This window comes from Hyaena hyaena, unplaced genomic scaffold (assembly GCF_003009895.1).
Source record: "Hyaena hyaena isolate Hyena2069 unplaced genomic scaffold, ASM300989v1 scaffold_104, whole genome shotgun sequence".
Lineage (NCBI taxonomy): Eukaryota > Metazoa > Chordata > Mammalia > Carnivora > Hyaenidae > Hyaena > Hyaena hyaena.
Window position 1 is genome coordinate 3407694 of NW_024080736.1, and position 16104 is coordinate 3423797.

General features: G+C 35.9%; 1 protein-coding gene across 5 annotated transcripts in view; it reads right to left on the reverse strand.

Annotated features, from left to right (window-relative positions):
• TANC2 (tetratricopeptide repeat, ankyrin repeat and coiled-coil containing 2) overlaps positions 1-16104 on the reverse strand; it is a 374283-nt gene that overhangs the window by 242231 nt on the left and 115948 nt on the right. For all 5 annotated transcript variants that reach the window (XM_039235906.1, XM_039235904.1, XM_039235903.1 and 2 more), the window contains exon 3: positions 11068-11139. In XM_039235906.1, coding sequence (XP_039091837.1) covers positions 11068-11139 — 72 coding nt within the window. The remainder of the gene's footprint in view (positions 1-11067; positions 11140-16104) is intronic.

The window sequence follows — 16104 nt, forward strand, 5'->3', positions numbered from 1 at the left end:
CAACACTACAGCCACAATTTGTGGTGATCTTGAAGGACATTACGAAGGGAAACCATTCCAGTAGCAGAAATTTGAACAGGGTCCCTAGTTGTTCACTTTGCCTAGGAATAAAGATGACAGAGGAACTATCCTGTACTGACTCAAGGAGAATGTTTAATGGATATTCAGAGATTTGAAAGGAATAATTAGAAAACTAGTGATAAGGAAATCTGGGGTTGAGGTATATGAACAGACCTCTTTCAAAGGGCACAGAATAAAGGATGAAATATGTCCCATGCGAATGCTTACCAAAAAGAAAACTGCAGAGAAGGTGCTGAACAACACAGCAGATCACATGAACTCATTGGAGGACTTGGCTTTTTACACAGCCCCTCTAGCCTTGCCCAAACGGCTCATTAACAAAGTGGCCATGGTAGCAGGGATGGAATTTATCATGGGTCCAGCAATATAGATTTCCACTCACGAAGGCCAATCTGCCCATAGCCGCAGGGGTGTGTCCAACATGCCAACCCCCATGCTTGCACTGGGGACGAGGTGGGTGGATGCCCCCAATATATGGTACCATTCATGGGATGATCAGCCAGTTATCTCTCTATTCATTTCTAGCCCCAGGTAATTTCCTCTTCCTTCTTAATAAATCAACCATGAATTAAAAATATTCTTTATAGTGTGAAGGTTTTCAGGTAGTCTTAGTCTGCCCCCTTGTGGGAACGAGCTCTTCAATCTCTCACTAGGAATAAGATTTACTAAATCCAACCTGTACCTCAAACAAAACAAATAATGTACTTACTCAATAGTAACTTTATCCCAGGCTTTACTAACATGTTTCTTCTTCACCCTTTGTTATCCAACTTTGTATGGCCCTTCATTAAATGCTATGAAGTTTTCAAAGAGGCTTTATGAGTTTTATCTATCAGAAAAACTCAGATAAGAATACATATGGGGCGCCTGGGTGGCTCAGTCGGTTGAGCATCTGACTTCAGCTCAGGTCATGATCTCACAGTCCGTGGCTTCGAGCCCTTCATCGGGCTCTGTGCTGACAGCTAGTTCAGAGCCTGGAGCCTGTCTTCAAATTCTGTGTCTCCCTCTCCCTCTGACCCTCCCCTGCTCATGCTGTCTCTATCTCTCTCTCAAAAATAAAAACATTAAAAAAATTTTTAATAATATATATATATATACATGTGTGTATATACGTATGTGTGTGTATATATATATACTTTTTAAGTTTATTTATTTATTTTGAGAGAGAGCGAGTGTGAGTGGGGAGGGACAGAGAGAAAATCCCAAGCAGGCTCCCCAGTGCCAGTGGGTAGCCCAATTCAGGGCTTGAACTCAAGAAACCATGAGATCATGACCTGAAGCCAAAATCAAGAGTTGGATGCTTAACTGACTGAGCCACCCAAGTGTCCCATGAATATTTTAAATAAAAATCTTTCTAGATGTTTGGAAAGATACCTTTTCCAACCTTTTTAGCTGCCATGCTTTTATTCCTTTTCTTTCATAAATACAGGTAAGAAGGGAGAGGTTTCTACAAGATTTCTAGTGTTAACTAGACCAATTATCAGATTGCAAAGTAGAAACTTAGTATGTTCTGACACAAAAAGTATCTGGGGGGTGCATATTCCAAGAGTTTAAGGTATTACTAGATAAATGATTATGAATCACTCTGAAAATATGAACACTCTATATGAGGGAATGGCGAAATAAATTATGGATTACTTATGCTGTGAGCCATATACAGATTTTTAAAAGTTAGAAATTAAGTGCTCACTTCGGCAGCACATATACTAAAAAAGTTAGAAATTAAATGTGTTCATGGAGGGGTGGCCATACTATCTTGTTAACTGGGAGAAAAGAGAACTAAAATCGCATTGTATTTTTAAAAATCTTCAAACTCAATCTCTCTCTGTCTCTGTCTCCCTCCATCTCTCTCTGTCTCTTTCTCTCTGTCTCTCTCTCTGTCTCTCTCTCTCTCTCACACACACACACACAAACATACCTGCATATGCCAGTATGAGCTCAGGGAAAAAACATGGCAGGATACAAACTGAATGTAATTAATATTGGTTACTTTAGGATAGTGGAAGCTAAAGAAGCCTTAATATGTTCTTTTTAAATATCTACCTTGTTGGTAAAAAGTAATTTTTTAATTAGTAACATTATATCTCACATTAAGAAATATAAAGCATGGCTAAAATATGTAAACACATTCTGAACTATCCCTAGAACATCAAGATAATAAGAAATCGTTGGCAAAAGGGACAATTTTAATTTTATGAAAAAAGAGTTTTATACAAAGGATAATCAATATTTTAAGTTAAATCTCAGAAGAATTATAGGAGTAGAAATAAAGACACTTCAGAGGGATTTATCATGTAAGGTCAAATCTTTTCTTCTAGGTCTTACCCACCCACCAACAAACAAATTTGTATTTTATTTTTTTAATGTTTATTTATTGAGAGAGAGAAAGCATGTGGGTGTGCAAGCAGGGCAAGGACAGAGAGAGAGAGAGAGGAAGTGAGAGAATCCCAAGCAGGCTCCCTGCTGTCAGAGTGGAGCCCAACACAGGGATCGAATTCATGAACCATGAGATCATGACCTGAGCTGAATCAAGACTGGGACGCTTAACCAACTGAGCCACCCAGGTGCCCCAAATTTGAATTTTAAATACTAGAACAGAAAGGTTCTAAGTACACGTTACCAACAAAGAGGATTTGAAACTTCTGGTGTAGATTAGTATAAAGCCTGAAATATTTTCCTATGGAAAATAATACCTACTTCATCGCATTATTCTGCAAATTAAATGATGATTATGTGAGAGCACCTCATCCATAGCCTGGTGCATATGTATTATTTAAGTTTTATTTTCTTTATTCTCAAAGCAATCTCTTTTGAAAGCTAAATGATTTTTTTTTCCACAATGATAAACTACTAAAACAATAAGAAATCTTGTTCTCTAGCAATGCTACTATACCAGATATACCCTTACAATGACACAAAAATGACACTTTAAATATAGAAATAATTTTCCTTATCATTTTACGTAATAAAATAATGTTGGTTTAATAAAGAAATCTTTGTAACTTACCAAACTGAAAAATAAGTTGTGCATGTTTCAAGAGCGTGAATATCTTATTTCTATGAAATGTTTCATGTATTAGCAAGGAAAGAAAACATATTTGACAACTGAGTATATCACTCCTATAAATGCACCAGCCTATCCTAATCAAATAAAACTGGATACAGATAATGGGAATCATGCAAAGCCAAACACTGTGCAGTTCCCAGGTTTCCAGCATGAACGGGTCATGAGCATTAATACCTCAACATGCATTTTGTTTATCAGAGCCTGATGCCTGTAGAATACTCTCCTTGCAGAAGTAAATGAAAACTGTGTTTCAACCATATCACATTGACTCATGCATGAGTCTCCTTGGTCAACTGAATGGCTTAAATACAAGATACTGGCGCTGTGCTAGATGCAAAGATCCTACTGTTAATGAACTCCTAAATTACTAATAAAAACAGGATTCCACTAGACAAATAAGACTAAATACAACAAATAAGGAGTGCATGGGTGGCTCAGTTGGCTACGCTTCTGACTCTTCCTTTCCGCTCAGGTCATGATCTCATAGTTTGTGAGATTGAGCCCTGCACTGGGCTCCACACTGACAGCAGGGAGCCTGCCTGGGATTCTCTCTTTCCGCTTCTTACCTGCTCATGCTTTCCTTCTCTCTCAAAACAAATAAACTTAAAAAAAAAAAAAAAAAGACTAAATACAGTAAATAATGTAATCCAATTATATACAATATGCTATACTGGAAGGCAGAAAATAACCACTCAACCTCAGAAGGCCTTAAGTTAGAAGCATAACTGGCAAATCAGTTTTAGAATCAAATTCCAAGGGCCTCATTTCACTAATCAATAGGTAGTTGGTAGTTTGATAAACTACCCACATTTAAGAAATGTCTTACACTGCTTTACTTTATTAGTTAACTAACAGAAGTGAACACTTAATCAATATGTGGCCTAAGCATATCCATATAGCTTCCCAAGTACCCAAGTGCTACTTGTTCATACTTTTATTCAACAAATACTGACAAATTCATACATGCAAGTATTCTTGGGCAAGAGTGGTGAACAAGATAAAGTCTCGTTCAAATGAAGCCTATTTTCTAGTAGTTGAGACAACAAAAAATTAAATATTTTCAAGCAGTGATAAATACTCTAAAGTTTAGGGCTGCATATTTTGTAGGATGGTCACAGAAGGCCTCTTTGACTTAAGCAGAAATCTACAGCCTTTTATTCAAAAAAGAGCAAGCATACAGGCCTAAAAAGAAAATACTCTTAACATATTTGAGCAAATAGGCCAACAAAGAGCAAGCAAAGCAAACTACGGAAGGAGGAGGAGGCACAGAGTACTATAGGGAAAGGGCAAGTCACGCAGGGCCCTGTAAGGAATGATAAAGGCTGCAGTTTCTTCGGAACGGGATAGAAAGCTACTGAAGAATTTTATTTCAAGTCTGGGGAAATATACGATTTGATTTGTTTTACTAAGAGCACTATAGCTAGCACATGGACAACAAAGTACAGATTGGCAAGAATACGAATAGGACACTATTAAAGGAAAAAAATGATGGTAGTTCAGAATAAAATGGCAATAACAGAGAAGGCGTGGAATGACAAAGAGTTTAATTTTTTTTAAAGAGAGCGCGCGTGCAGGTGCGCACGTGTACGTGCACACGTTCACACACACACACACACACACGGTGGGAGAGGGGCAGAGGAAGAGGGGGTAAGAGTGACAGAAAGAAAGAATGAATGAATCCTAAGCAGGTTCCAAGCTCAGCAAAGAGCCCCACACAGGGCTCAATCTCATGACCCTGGGATCATGACCTGAGCTGAAATCAAGAATCGTATGCTGAACAGACTGAGCTACCCAGGCAGAACAAATTCTTAAAGCATTATAAAATGAAACAAATCCAGTAATAGAGGAGAAATGTTAAGAAATCCATGGAAGGCACAAACTAGATGCAACTGGAATGAGGAAATTATAGCCCAGAGCATGTGTAGGAGGATAACTGAGAAAGAGGAGAGTGTTTCCAGGTCTGTTTTAAGCACAGAAGTGTGAAATTTAAGGAGAAGGAAGTGCCCACGGGCAGCGATCTGAATGGGTGGAGTAGGATCAGATTCACAGCAAGTAGTCAGGCATCTCCCATCTCCTACATTTGAGAAGCAGAAGATATCATAGGTCTCTGCCCCTAAGCTAGAGCAATGAATATGATATGAGTGAGTCAGAATCCACTGCACCTGAGAGACAGATCAGAGGCCAAGCTAGCTAGTTAACACACAGGAGAGTTATCATTACCCAAGGATAAGGTAGTTCACCAGACACCTTACCTTACATGTCTGCTATTATCATGGGAGAAAAGATATTAAATAGAAATTGAACCACAATCAGGCAGGGCAGATTATCAGGCATTATGTACCTATATAGGCATATCAGTTGTTTAAAGTCAGTGTATGTTATAAACAGACTGCCATCTGTTCTGGATGATGTTTGTGGCATGATAATTGTTAAATAATTTTAATATTAGTCCTTTAGATAGGCAAACACAAAATGTAGTCAAACAGAAGAGCTCTAGTTTTACGTTAAGGTGGAATAAGTACACTCAACCTTAAATGAATATAACTGAAAACCTTGCAAAGAAGATAGAATAGCTATTTGAAGACTGAAAAATAAAAAGTAGCAGGCAAATTGTGGAAGGAAACCAGAGTTTGAAGGACAAACAATTCAGTGGCACATTCCTATCATTTTTTAAGTCCCCAAACTCCCAGCCTGAACTCAGAGGAAATCCAAATCCAAATCCTGGAACAGCACAGCAGGGATGAAAAGAAAGATCCAAGGCAAGTCTTCTCTTCTTGGTTAGACAGTATGAATGAAGGGGGTGAGGAGGGCTCCATATGGGACAGAAAGAGTGGGGAAAATCCTCTGGTTTTTTTTTTCCTTTTTACCTTTTTCTTCCAGCTCTGTCCCCTAGGCAAATATATTTCACTATTGGCAGCTGTCACTGAATGGATACCTAAATCTCTGAGGGAGGGGAATCCTTTTTGACCAGAAGAACAGTGGTCTGAAGAGTATAACAGAACATAAAGGAGAAATAGATAAATCTACACTTACAGTTTGAGATTTCAATATTCTTTTCCTAATAAATGAGAGAATAAGCAGACAGAAAACCATCAAAGTTTTAGAAGACATGAGCAACACTATTGATTCAACTTGACCAGATTGGTATTTACAGGCCCTTCTACTCCAAAAGAGCATAAAACACATTCTTTTTTAAGTGCATACTGAACATAAGATCATTTCCTGGAGCATAAAACAAGTTTAAATAAAAAAATGATTCAATTCACAGAAAGTGTATTCTTTGATCACAATGAAATTAAATTAAAAATCAATATAAGAAAGATATATGGAAAATTCTTGAACATTTGGAAACTATAACAACACACTTCTAAATAATACTGGGTTAAAGAAGACATCACAAGGAAAATCAGACAGCATTTTAAACTAAATGAAATCATACTCATCAAATTCTGTGAAATGCAGTACATTGAGGGAAATTTATAGTACTAAAAAATTCATGTACTAAAAAGAAAATTCCAATGACCTCAGCTTCTACCTTAGAAAATCAGAAAAAGAAATTACACCCAAAGGAGGAAGAAGAAAGGAAATAATGAAGAATAAAGCAGAGATCAATGAAATACAAAATAGGAAAGCAATGGAGAAAATAAATGAAAACTGAAATTGATTCTTTGAGATCGATAAAACTTATATATCTCTTCCCAGAATGATCAGCTCAAAGAATACCCAAATTACCAATGCCAGGAATGAAAAAGGTGGACATCACTGAAGATTCTACAGATTTTAAAAGGTTATTCAAGAAGAGATAGATAACTCAAATAGTTATATTTTATTAAAGAAATTTAATTTATACTTTAAAAAATTTTTTAAATGTTTTTAATTTATTTCTTAGAGAGAGAGAGAGAGAGCAGGGGAGGGTCAGAGAGAGGGAGGCAGAGAATCTGAAGCAGGCTCCAGGCTCTGAGCTAGCTGTCAGCACAGAGTCCAATGCGGGGCTCGAACCCACGACCCGTGAGATCATGACCTGAGCCGAAGTTGGATGCTTAACTGAGTAAGCCACCCAGGCGCCCCTACTTTATACTTTAAAACTTTCCCATGAAGAAAATTCCAGGTCCAGAGGCTTCTCTGAGAAATTCTATCAAGCATTTAAGGATGAAATAATACCAGTTGTGCACAAAATATTCTAGGAAAATTGAAGAGGAAAAAATTCTTCTCAAGTTTCAACTTAGAACTAAGAGGCCAACATTACTCAGACACCAAAATCAGACAAAGGTACTGTAAGACAAGAAAACTAAAGGTCAACATCCCACTTGTTTTAGCAAATCAAATCTATCAACTGTTCAAAAAGAGGCCACATAGACCACACTCACTGGGCTTTAGAGCTCTCCTTCCTGACTATAATGGTCCCAATTGAATAATGGAAATATTATACCACACTGGAGTAAACTGATAAGACCAGCATGGACAGCAGCTACCCCAGACCCTGCCCCAAGGACTGAGGACTTATTCTGAAGAAAATCTCCATTCCTACACATTATCTGTTTTCCCTTGAATTTGGAACTTTTTTCACTTATTATTTCACGTATTTATCATCATTTCAATCCTAAGCCTTTTGCCGGTTGTTTAAAATTTTTCTAGATAATTAAATGCATCAGGTTTCTATCAATCTTATTTTCGTGAAACAACTCTTCTGGAGGCTTCTAACCTACTCTAATCTGGGCTGGTTGCCCTCATTTCCTGTCTTCTCTCTGTCATCCTAAAGACTTTACCTTTCTCTTTTGAATTTCCTATTTCCTCTAACCTATTTCTTCGTTTTGTCTGACTTTCTCATTTTGATGATTCCTAAGAAAGAGGACAAGGCAGGCAAAACAAAAACAAAAACAAAAAGCGTACATGTCTTAAAAGACTGTATGATTTATGTCTCTAAGTTCCATTATTTTTCTCTGCAAAATCTCTGTTCTCTTAAAGTTGCTTTATTCTGTTTACTTTAGTCTATTTCGTACATTAGAGGGTTTCCTCAAATATCTAGTAACCCTTGGTTAGTTGCTAATATTTAAGAGAAGAGGACTAGACAGCCAATTGAAAGCTTTGATACATAGAATGATCTAGCTGAACTGTTTATTTAAGGAATCTCTGATGACTACATTTTTTGTCTTTCTTTTTAGTCAGAATCTTCAGAAAAGACTATGCCAACCTCCTGCCCGAAATATGATGGCCTAACTGCCAGCACTCTGATAGCCAGTAGCATAAAGACAACTGGAGTCCCCTACTGTCCTATTTTCAGTACAGACTGCCCTCAACTATGTCTCGTAGGTGTCTCCCAGTCTAGAATCGTTATTTTATTCCAAAAAATAAACTTCTGGGCTTTGCCAAGGTTAAGAGTGGGGAGCTGGGCACCTGCGCAGCACACTAGTTTGCTAATTTTGTGAAAGAGGTCTCAGGAATCAAGTGCTTCTTCAACAGACTTTCCACCAATCTTCCTTTTGCCTCCATTTCCACATGCTACCATTCTTGAGTTTTGTTCTGAAGGGTAATCAGCTTGTTTTCTCGCCTTCCTCTGTTATTGAGTTTAGGGTTCAGTTTTTAATTATGCATATACTCTCTCGTTTCTAAAAGTGTGTTGATGTTGGCTTTTCTCCAATCACCCTTTACTGATCTTTTAGCAGGTTTCTAGAAGGAACAAAAGTAGAAGTGTGTATTCATCCCATCTCTTCAGCCCTGATAATACACTCTCCTTCAGCTCATTATAAATGGCTTTGTATTTTTTATTTCCATCTTTTGAATAAAGAGGTACTATAAACAAAATCTTCAAGAAGGTAAGAAACACAACTTAACTATTAGTTAACTCTGATGATGATGCCATTCCTGGTCATTTTTAATTAGGATCAAGCAGCTGTGCTCAAGAACATAGAGATCACTGATTTTGTTGTTACTAAGTTCATACTAAATTCAGCTGTTATTATTTAAATTCAACTATATCAATGATTTGTAAAATACTTTAACTGACACAGCTCAGGGAGTATAAGTAAATGAATAATCTCCCACATCTAGATCTGTGACATTTAATACAAATTATGATATTAAAAAACAAAAACTATAATAGTTAACAGAAATTAGTATACTTTAAAAAATTAATTTCTACTAATATCTTTAGGGTCTTTTGTACATGAGTTCATTTTCTTTCCTTCTCCCCACCCCCACAGGTTTATTGAGATATAACTGACATATGACATTATGAAAGTTTACAGTGTACAATGTGCTGATTTGATATATTTATGTATTACACTTCATTTTCTCAAGTTCTTTTTTTCATATAAAAAATGTTTAAGGGGGAAAAAAGAAAAAAATTAGAAATGCCTGACGTAATATAATGTACAGTAATTAAAAATGAGTAGGTACTAATGGAAGTTAAAATTTCCAAATCAACTTGCATATATTATCCTTCTTTTTATTCTGCAACACACAATTTTGCAAAAATAGCACAACTCTAAAACTTGGGAAGAGTAAACTTGGAGAAAAAAGGGCACAGGATTATGAAATAAACAAATCAGGAGCTTTTGTAAGATTAAAACACCATACATTTGTAACTCTAAGCTTTATTTTATTTATAAATAAAGATTCTCTAAAAGTCACACACACTAGTAACTGCCTGAAATTTTATAATATATTCATCAGTTTGGGTTGTCAATTCTCATTCTCTTAGAGATCATTTCATTCATTCAGAAGTACTTATTTAGTAACTACTATATACCAGGTACTTATTCTTGACACAGGAAATATAGCAATAAACAAAACAAACAAAAATCTCTGTAATCATGGAGCATTCATTCTGGTTTTGGACAGAGAAGATAAAAGAAATAAAAAGGTGACAAGTACTATTTTAAATAAGTTAATGCAATTTTAAATAAGTTAATTAGAAAAAGCCTATCTGAAGATTTCATTGATACAGTATATTTTTACCTAGTTTGGAAATTGTCACTTCAAAAAACCGGTCTAAAGCACATAATAAATTTTAAACAGAAAAGGAAAATAATTAAGAAAATACTAATTTAAGATGGCAATCTTAAACAAAAACTATTTCTTCTGAGAGATCTAAGACAACAAATATGCACTGATGAAATTTTATCTTTTTGAAATTTTTTGTTTATTTTTTAGAGAGAGAGTGACAGAGCTCAAGCAGGCGAGAGGCAGAGAGAGAGGGAGACACAGAATCTGAAGCAGGCTCCAGGTTCTGAACTGTCAGCACAGAGCTCAAAGGGGGCTTGAACCCACAAACCACAAGATGGTGACCTGAGACCAAGTCAGGATACTTAACGAAATGAGCCACTCAGACGCCCTGCATTGATGAAATTTTTAAAAGCCAGTGTGTTGATACAAATATAATTGTTAAAAATTTACTTTTGAGGGGCGCCTGGGTGGCTCAGTTGGTTAAGTGTCTGACTTTGGCTCAAGTCATGATCTCACGGTTTGTGGGTTCAAGCCCCGCGTTGGGCTCTGTGCTGACAGCTAGCTCAGAGCCTGGAGACTGTTTCGGATTCTGTGCGTGTGTCTCTCTCTGACCCTCCCCTGCTCATGCTGTCTCTCTCTCAGAAATAAATAAAACATTAAAAAAAAAATTTTTTTAAATTTACTTTTGGTTATATTCCAAAAGTGATATCCAGACATGGATCACAATGCTCCAAAATTACTTAAAACCTTATTAAGGTATTAGCATTTAAAAAAAGACATGAGACCAGTTTTCATTTTATCTTGAATAAATGATATGATAGAACTTTTAGACTGTAACATTTAAAGCCATAAAGGAAAAACCAGAATATCCAAACTAGACCCAAGGAAAACCCCAATCCTCATATTAAGTACTGGAAAGGAATAACTCATATCTTGTCTTTTTCATTTTAATAATAAATTCAATGAAAATATACCTTGCCCAGAGCGGCTTTGGCGAGAGTCTACACTTGACTGTCTTCGATCCGGTGGTTCCTCGCTCCCTCCATCTGTATAAAAGAAGAAAGAGCATAAGCAAACAGATAATGAAATTGATGGAATATCTTCTATGGCGCCATCTGTATCTCAATGATATCTATCATTTGCTTTCACTTCTTGTAATCTCAGTCATTAAAATATTTGGGGAATTTTCCTATTAAATGAAAAGTATTTACCCACATTTTTTTTGTGGACAGTTTACATTTCTCTCTGGAAGTCTAAAGAAACTGAAGGTGTTTTTTCCCTACCCCTATACTATATACTCTTCTTCACATATAACAAATAATTTTATCAACTCTAAAGCTCACTCACAGATTTTAGTACAGAAGCCTTTGTTTAGAGCAATGTCTAAATTAATTACAGCTGTTTATTTGTACAAAGTATGTCAAATAATCCCCTGGATTATATGTTTTACTAATAAAAACTACATTTATAGGTCTTATGAGAGATAATAAGAAAATTATGTAATACATGAAACAGCAGTATAAATCAGAATCAGAAAAACTCAGAAATGAGGAGACAGAAAGAACTAGAAATAAAACAAAAATCATTTCAGTATTGAAGACTAAATTATAAGAAAACAAGCACAAATAAACAAAAAATCTTAAAAGAAACAGAAAGTAAAAAGGAAGAAAATCTTTAACAAATTTAAAAAAGAGACATTAAAAAGGATTTAAGAAGGTGACAAATATCAGAGATTAGGTAAAGCATAACATAACAGCATAAAAAAAAAGAAAAATTTTAAAAAGAAGCCCCTAAAGGAGAAAACCAAAGTGAGAGAACAAAACAAATATTTAAAACTGTAATACAAGAAAATTTTCCCAGAAAAAAAATGTATATATGTGATATATAGTTATATGTGTGTATAAATACATGTATACCTTCTCACACACATATGTATGTATATACAGTATATCTGAAACTACATATTGCAAAAGTATCCTGTGTACTTGAGATAATCAACTTAGATCAATGCACCAAGACCTTCTGTATTAAAATTACTGGACTTTAAAGATAAAAGGAAAAAAAAATCTGTTGAGCATATAGACAAAAGCATATGATTTATAAGAGAAAATAATAGATTTAAAATACACAAGGAAAGAAAACGTGAGCCAAAGATTTTACATCCAGTAAAACTAACCATTTAGTATACAGAGTAAAGATAAACTGTTATCAACATGCAAAGCCTCAGTGAATACTGTTCCCATGAACTTGTCCTGGCTCTTGTAGAGAACTAGCTATAGGCAATCAAAGCAACAGGAAAGACATCAAAATAAGGACTCGTGGTGAGTATTAAACATATAATTGATTGCAAAATTAAGGGGCATCTGGGTAGCTCAGTAGGTTAAGTATCTGACTTCAGCTCTGGTCATGATATCACGGTTCGTAGGTTTGAGCCCCGCATTGGGCTCTGTGCTGACAGCTAGCTCAGAGCCTGGAACCTGTGTTCGGATTCTGTATCTCCCTCTTTCTTTGACCCTCCCCTGCTCTCTCTCTCTCAAAAAATAAATTAAAAAAAACATTAAAAAAATTAAGATTAAATTACTAAATGAGAGTTTTTAAATGGGGAGATTACAGAATGTAATGGGTATAAGATCTGGCAATGGAGATGCAGTACTATAATAAAAAAATGGGGGGGAGTTGGAGAAAGCATTAAAAAAATAACAAAAAATTAACTGATTTCAGTAATCAAAAGTGGTGGCAATAATGTTCTGAGACCATTGTCTTTACCAAGAGGGATAAAGCAAATGAATAATTACGGGATACTCTAATGTTATTGTCTCCTTGAGAACCAGAATTCTCAGTGTGGAAGAAAGGAACTATAGATATAAAAATATACAGAAGTAAAAACTCTGTAGTACGGAATCTACATTGGAAATATAAGTACAATATTGTAAGTCAGAGGTATACCTTAGTTCTGTCCACTAAAAACACCTACAAAGAGTTCTTGAGTGGCAATGACCACTCCTAGCACCCAGATTGCAATCTTGGAATGCCAATCTCCATTAAGACAAACCAGGATTTCTTAAGGAATGAGGTGTAGGGGTACCTGGCTGCCTCAGTGGGTAGAGAATGTGACTCCTGATCTTGGGGACATGAGCTAAAGCCTTGTGTTGGATGTAGAGTTTACTTTAAAAATATTTTAGTTAGGGGTGCCTGGGTTGCTCAGTAGGTTACACGTACAACTTCAGCTCAGGTCATGATCTCACAGTTTGTGGGTTCGAGCCCCACAATGGGCTCCGTGCTGACAGCTCTAGGCCTGGAGCCTTCTTCGGATTCTGTGTCTCCGTTTCCCGTGCCCCCTCGTGGCCTCCACCTCTGGTGCTTTGTCTCTCTCTCTCTTTCAAAAATAAATAAACATTGGGGCGCCTGGGTGGCTTAGTCGGTTAAGCGTCCGACTTTCGCTTAGGTCATGATCTCGCGGTTCGTGGGTTCGAGCCCCGCGTCGGGCTCTGTGCTGACTGCCAGATCAGAGCCTGGAGCCTGTTTCAATCTGTGACTCCCTCTCTCTCTGACCCTCCCCTGCTCACGCTGTCTCTCTCTCTCTCTCCTAGAAATAAATAAAAAACATTAAAATAAATAAATAAATAAACATTTTAAAAAATTTTAGTTAAATTTAAAAAAAAAAGAACTAGCTGGTTTAGCAAAGGATATGTACTAATGAGCCTGGAGCATCCTGACATATCCAGTTGTAAGGAAGTCATTAAAGACAATGTACAACTAGGGTCATATCAAAAAGACTCAGTAAAGAAGCTCTCGCGGGTCATGAGGTCACAATGATGTCTAAAAAACATGACACTAACTGGAAACCTTAGCATCATAGAAACCCAGTTCATTATCTTGAAATCTGAGGAAAAAGGAAAGAATTAAATAATTCATCCTACATTTCCCATATAAACTGTATTGGTAGCCCAACAGTACACAATAGAGATCTTCTATAAAATCATCCCAGACAATAAATGAGAAGCAAGAAAAAATCAGAACATCACCATTTCATAATCTGCAATGAATGAACAGCTCAAGAGGCACTGAACATCAATGACTAATAACACTGAAAAAGAATAAACACCAGACACTATATGCCTCCTGGTGACGGGAGCACAGCTACGGTTCTCAATCAAACCTGAGTCTGGTCAAACCTCTGAATCTGTCAGTTTTCAGGAAAAAGAAAGGACAGACAAAAATGTTGAATTGTTTCTGAGCACACGATCAACAAAATTCAGACTGTGGGAAATTTTACAGGTCAAACAACCTCAGTCTTTCAACAGATTAAAAAAAAAAAAGATAAAGTATTATGCAGTCCTAAATTACTGTGGAATAAAGATTTGTTTATCAAAAATAAAAAACTATACTAGATACTATGGCATCTTAAATCAGGATGTGCAAATACAGTACTAGTCAATTTTCCTTCCTAGTAATTAATTTTTCCATGCCAAGTGTCTCTCTTTTCCTTTACTTGGAAATGAATGACAATGAGCAACATTCATATTCAGGAAGATGTTAAATTTTTATTTTTCTGATTTTCTATGTGGATAAAATATATATATACACACACACATCAAATTTCTGTTTTAACATCAAAATATGCTCTTAAAGTATGTGAGAATATGAATAAAACGTAGATATTTCTGTCAGCAGTACTGTCTTCCTAAACAATAAGAGCCAAAAAATAAAAAAAATAGGCTTCAATAGTATTAAATTCACATGATCTCCAGAATGTCAAGGTATCGATAAAATAATCCACAGGAAAAATACAGGCAAGAAATGGTTTAAGACCTAATTTTGAGTCAGCAAACCAATGAATATAAGACAAAAAAAAAAATCACCCATTTTGATACCACCAAAATCTGTAATATCTAATTATGCCTAAATTTTCAAAATAAAATCAGAAATACATTGCAGTAAATTTGAGCAGTTCACTCCTCTAAGACTGAAATCTTATAACCAACCATGCCTCACCTCAGTGGAGACTAATCATAAGAGTTGAGATTAACTCTCAGGTAAAAGTAAACAGTAAAGATTTTTCAAAAAGAGAGCTTCTTTACTGAGTCTTTTTGATATGACCCTAGTTGTACATTGTCTTTCATGTACTACTATCTTTTACCACTTCCCCAAAATGATATAGGAAAAAATTTCAACCTCTTTAAAAGTGTTTGTGGTATGCTTATAGAACCAACGAAACCAGTATCTAAAATAGCAAGACTGCAATGACATACAGTACTATAAATGTTTTTGCTGTGCTTAACACACAATTCTTTCTGTACAGATAAGACCTCCCACACATGACACATCTACATTTATGGACAAAACAGACCTTCAGTTGTCAAGCAAGTCAAATTATTTGCATAAGACTCATTACCTCATCCCAGAGTGTAGATAGTAGGACAGGGCTGTGTCTATGAAGTTAGAATTTACTCATCAAACTTGAGTTAAAGACTTACTTCAGATATATTGTGAACTTTACAGAAGAAAACCCCCTGATGTAACAGGTACAGAAATAAAAAGACTGGACTGTCCAACTCAAGTGCTAGCTGTTAAAACCAGAACTTAGGTTTCCTGGATTTGAGATAATTAGCAAAGAACATTTGTTTTTTTACCTGCATACTGAGTTAAACCCAACAAGTAATATAAAACAGGGTATCTTTAATACTGAAAAACCTTAATAGATTTCCTATTCCCATTATTTCGAAGGCAAAACGTCATTGCAGCATTTACTTCATAGGGTAGATAGCTTTCAAGTCAGGTGTATTACAGCACTAAAGTAGTCCTGGCAAAGAAATACCAACCATATAGAGATATTCAGTATGCAGTGATTTCTACAAAGGGATTTAAGTCAGAGAAATTCTGTTAAGAAAGTGCCTGAACATTCCAAGAAAAAAGTTTTCTTTTCTGTAAGTAGGGGATACTTTAAATAATTCTTCTTCTCAACCCAGGATCAAAATACTATAGCTGAAAACCTAACAATTTTAGTGACC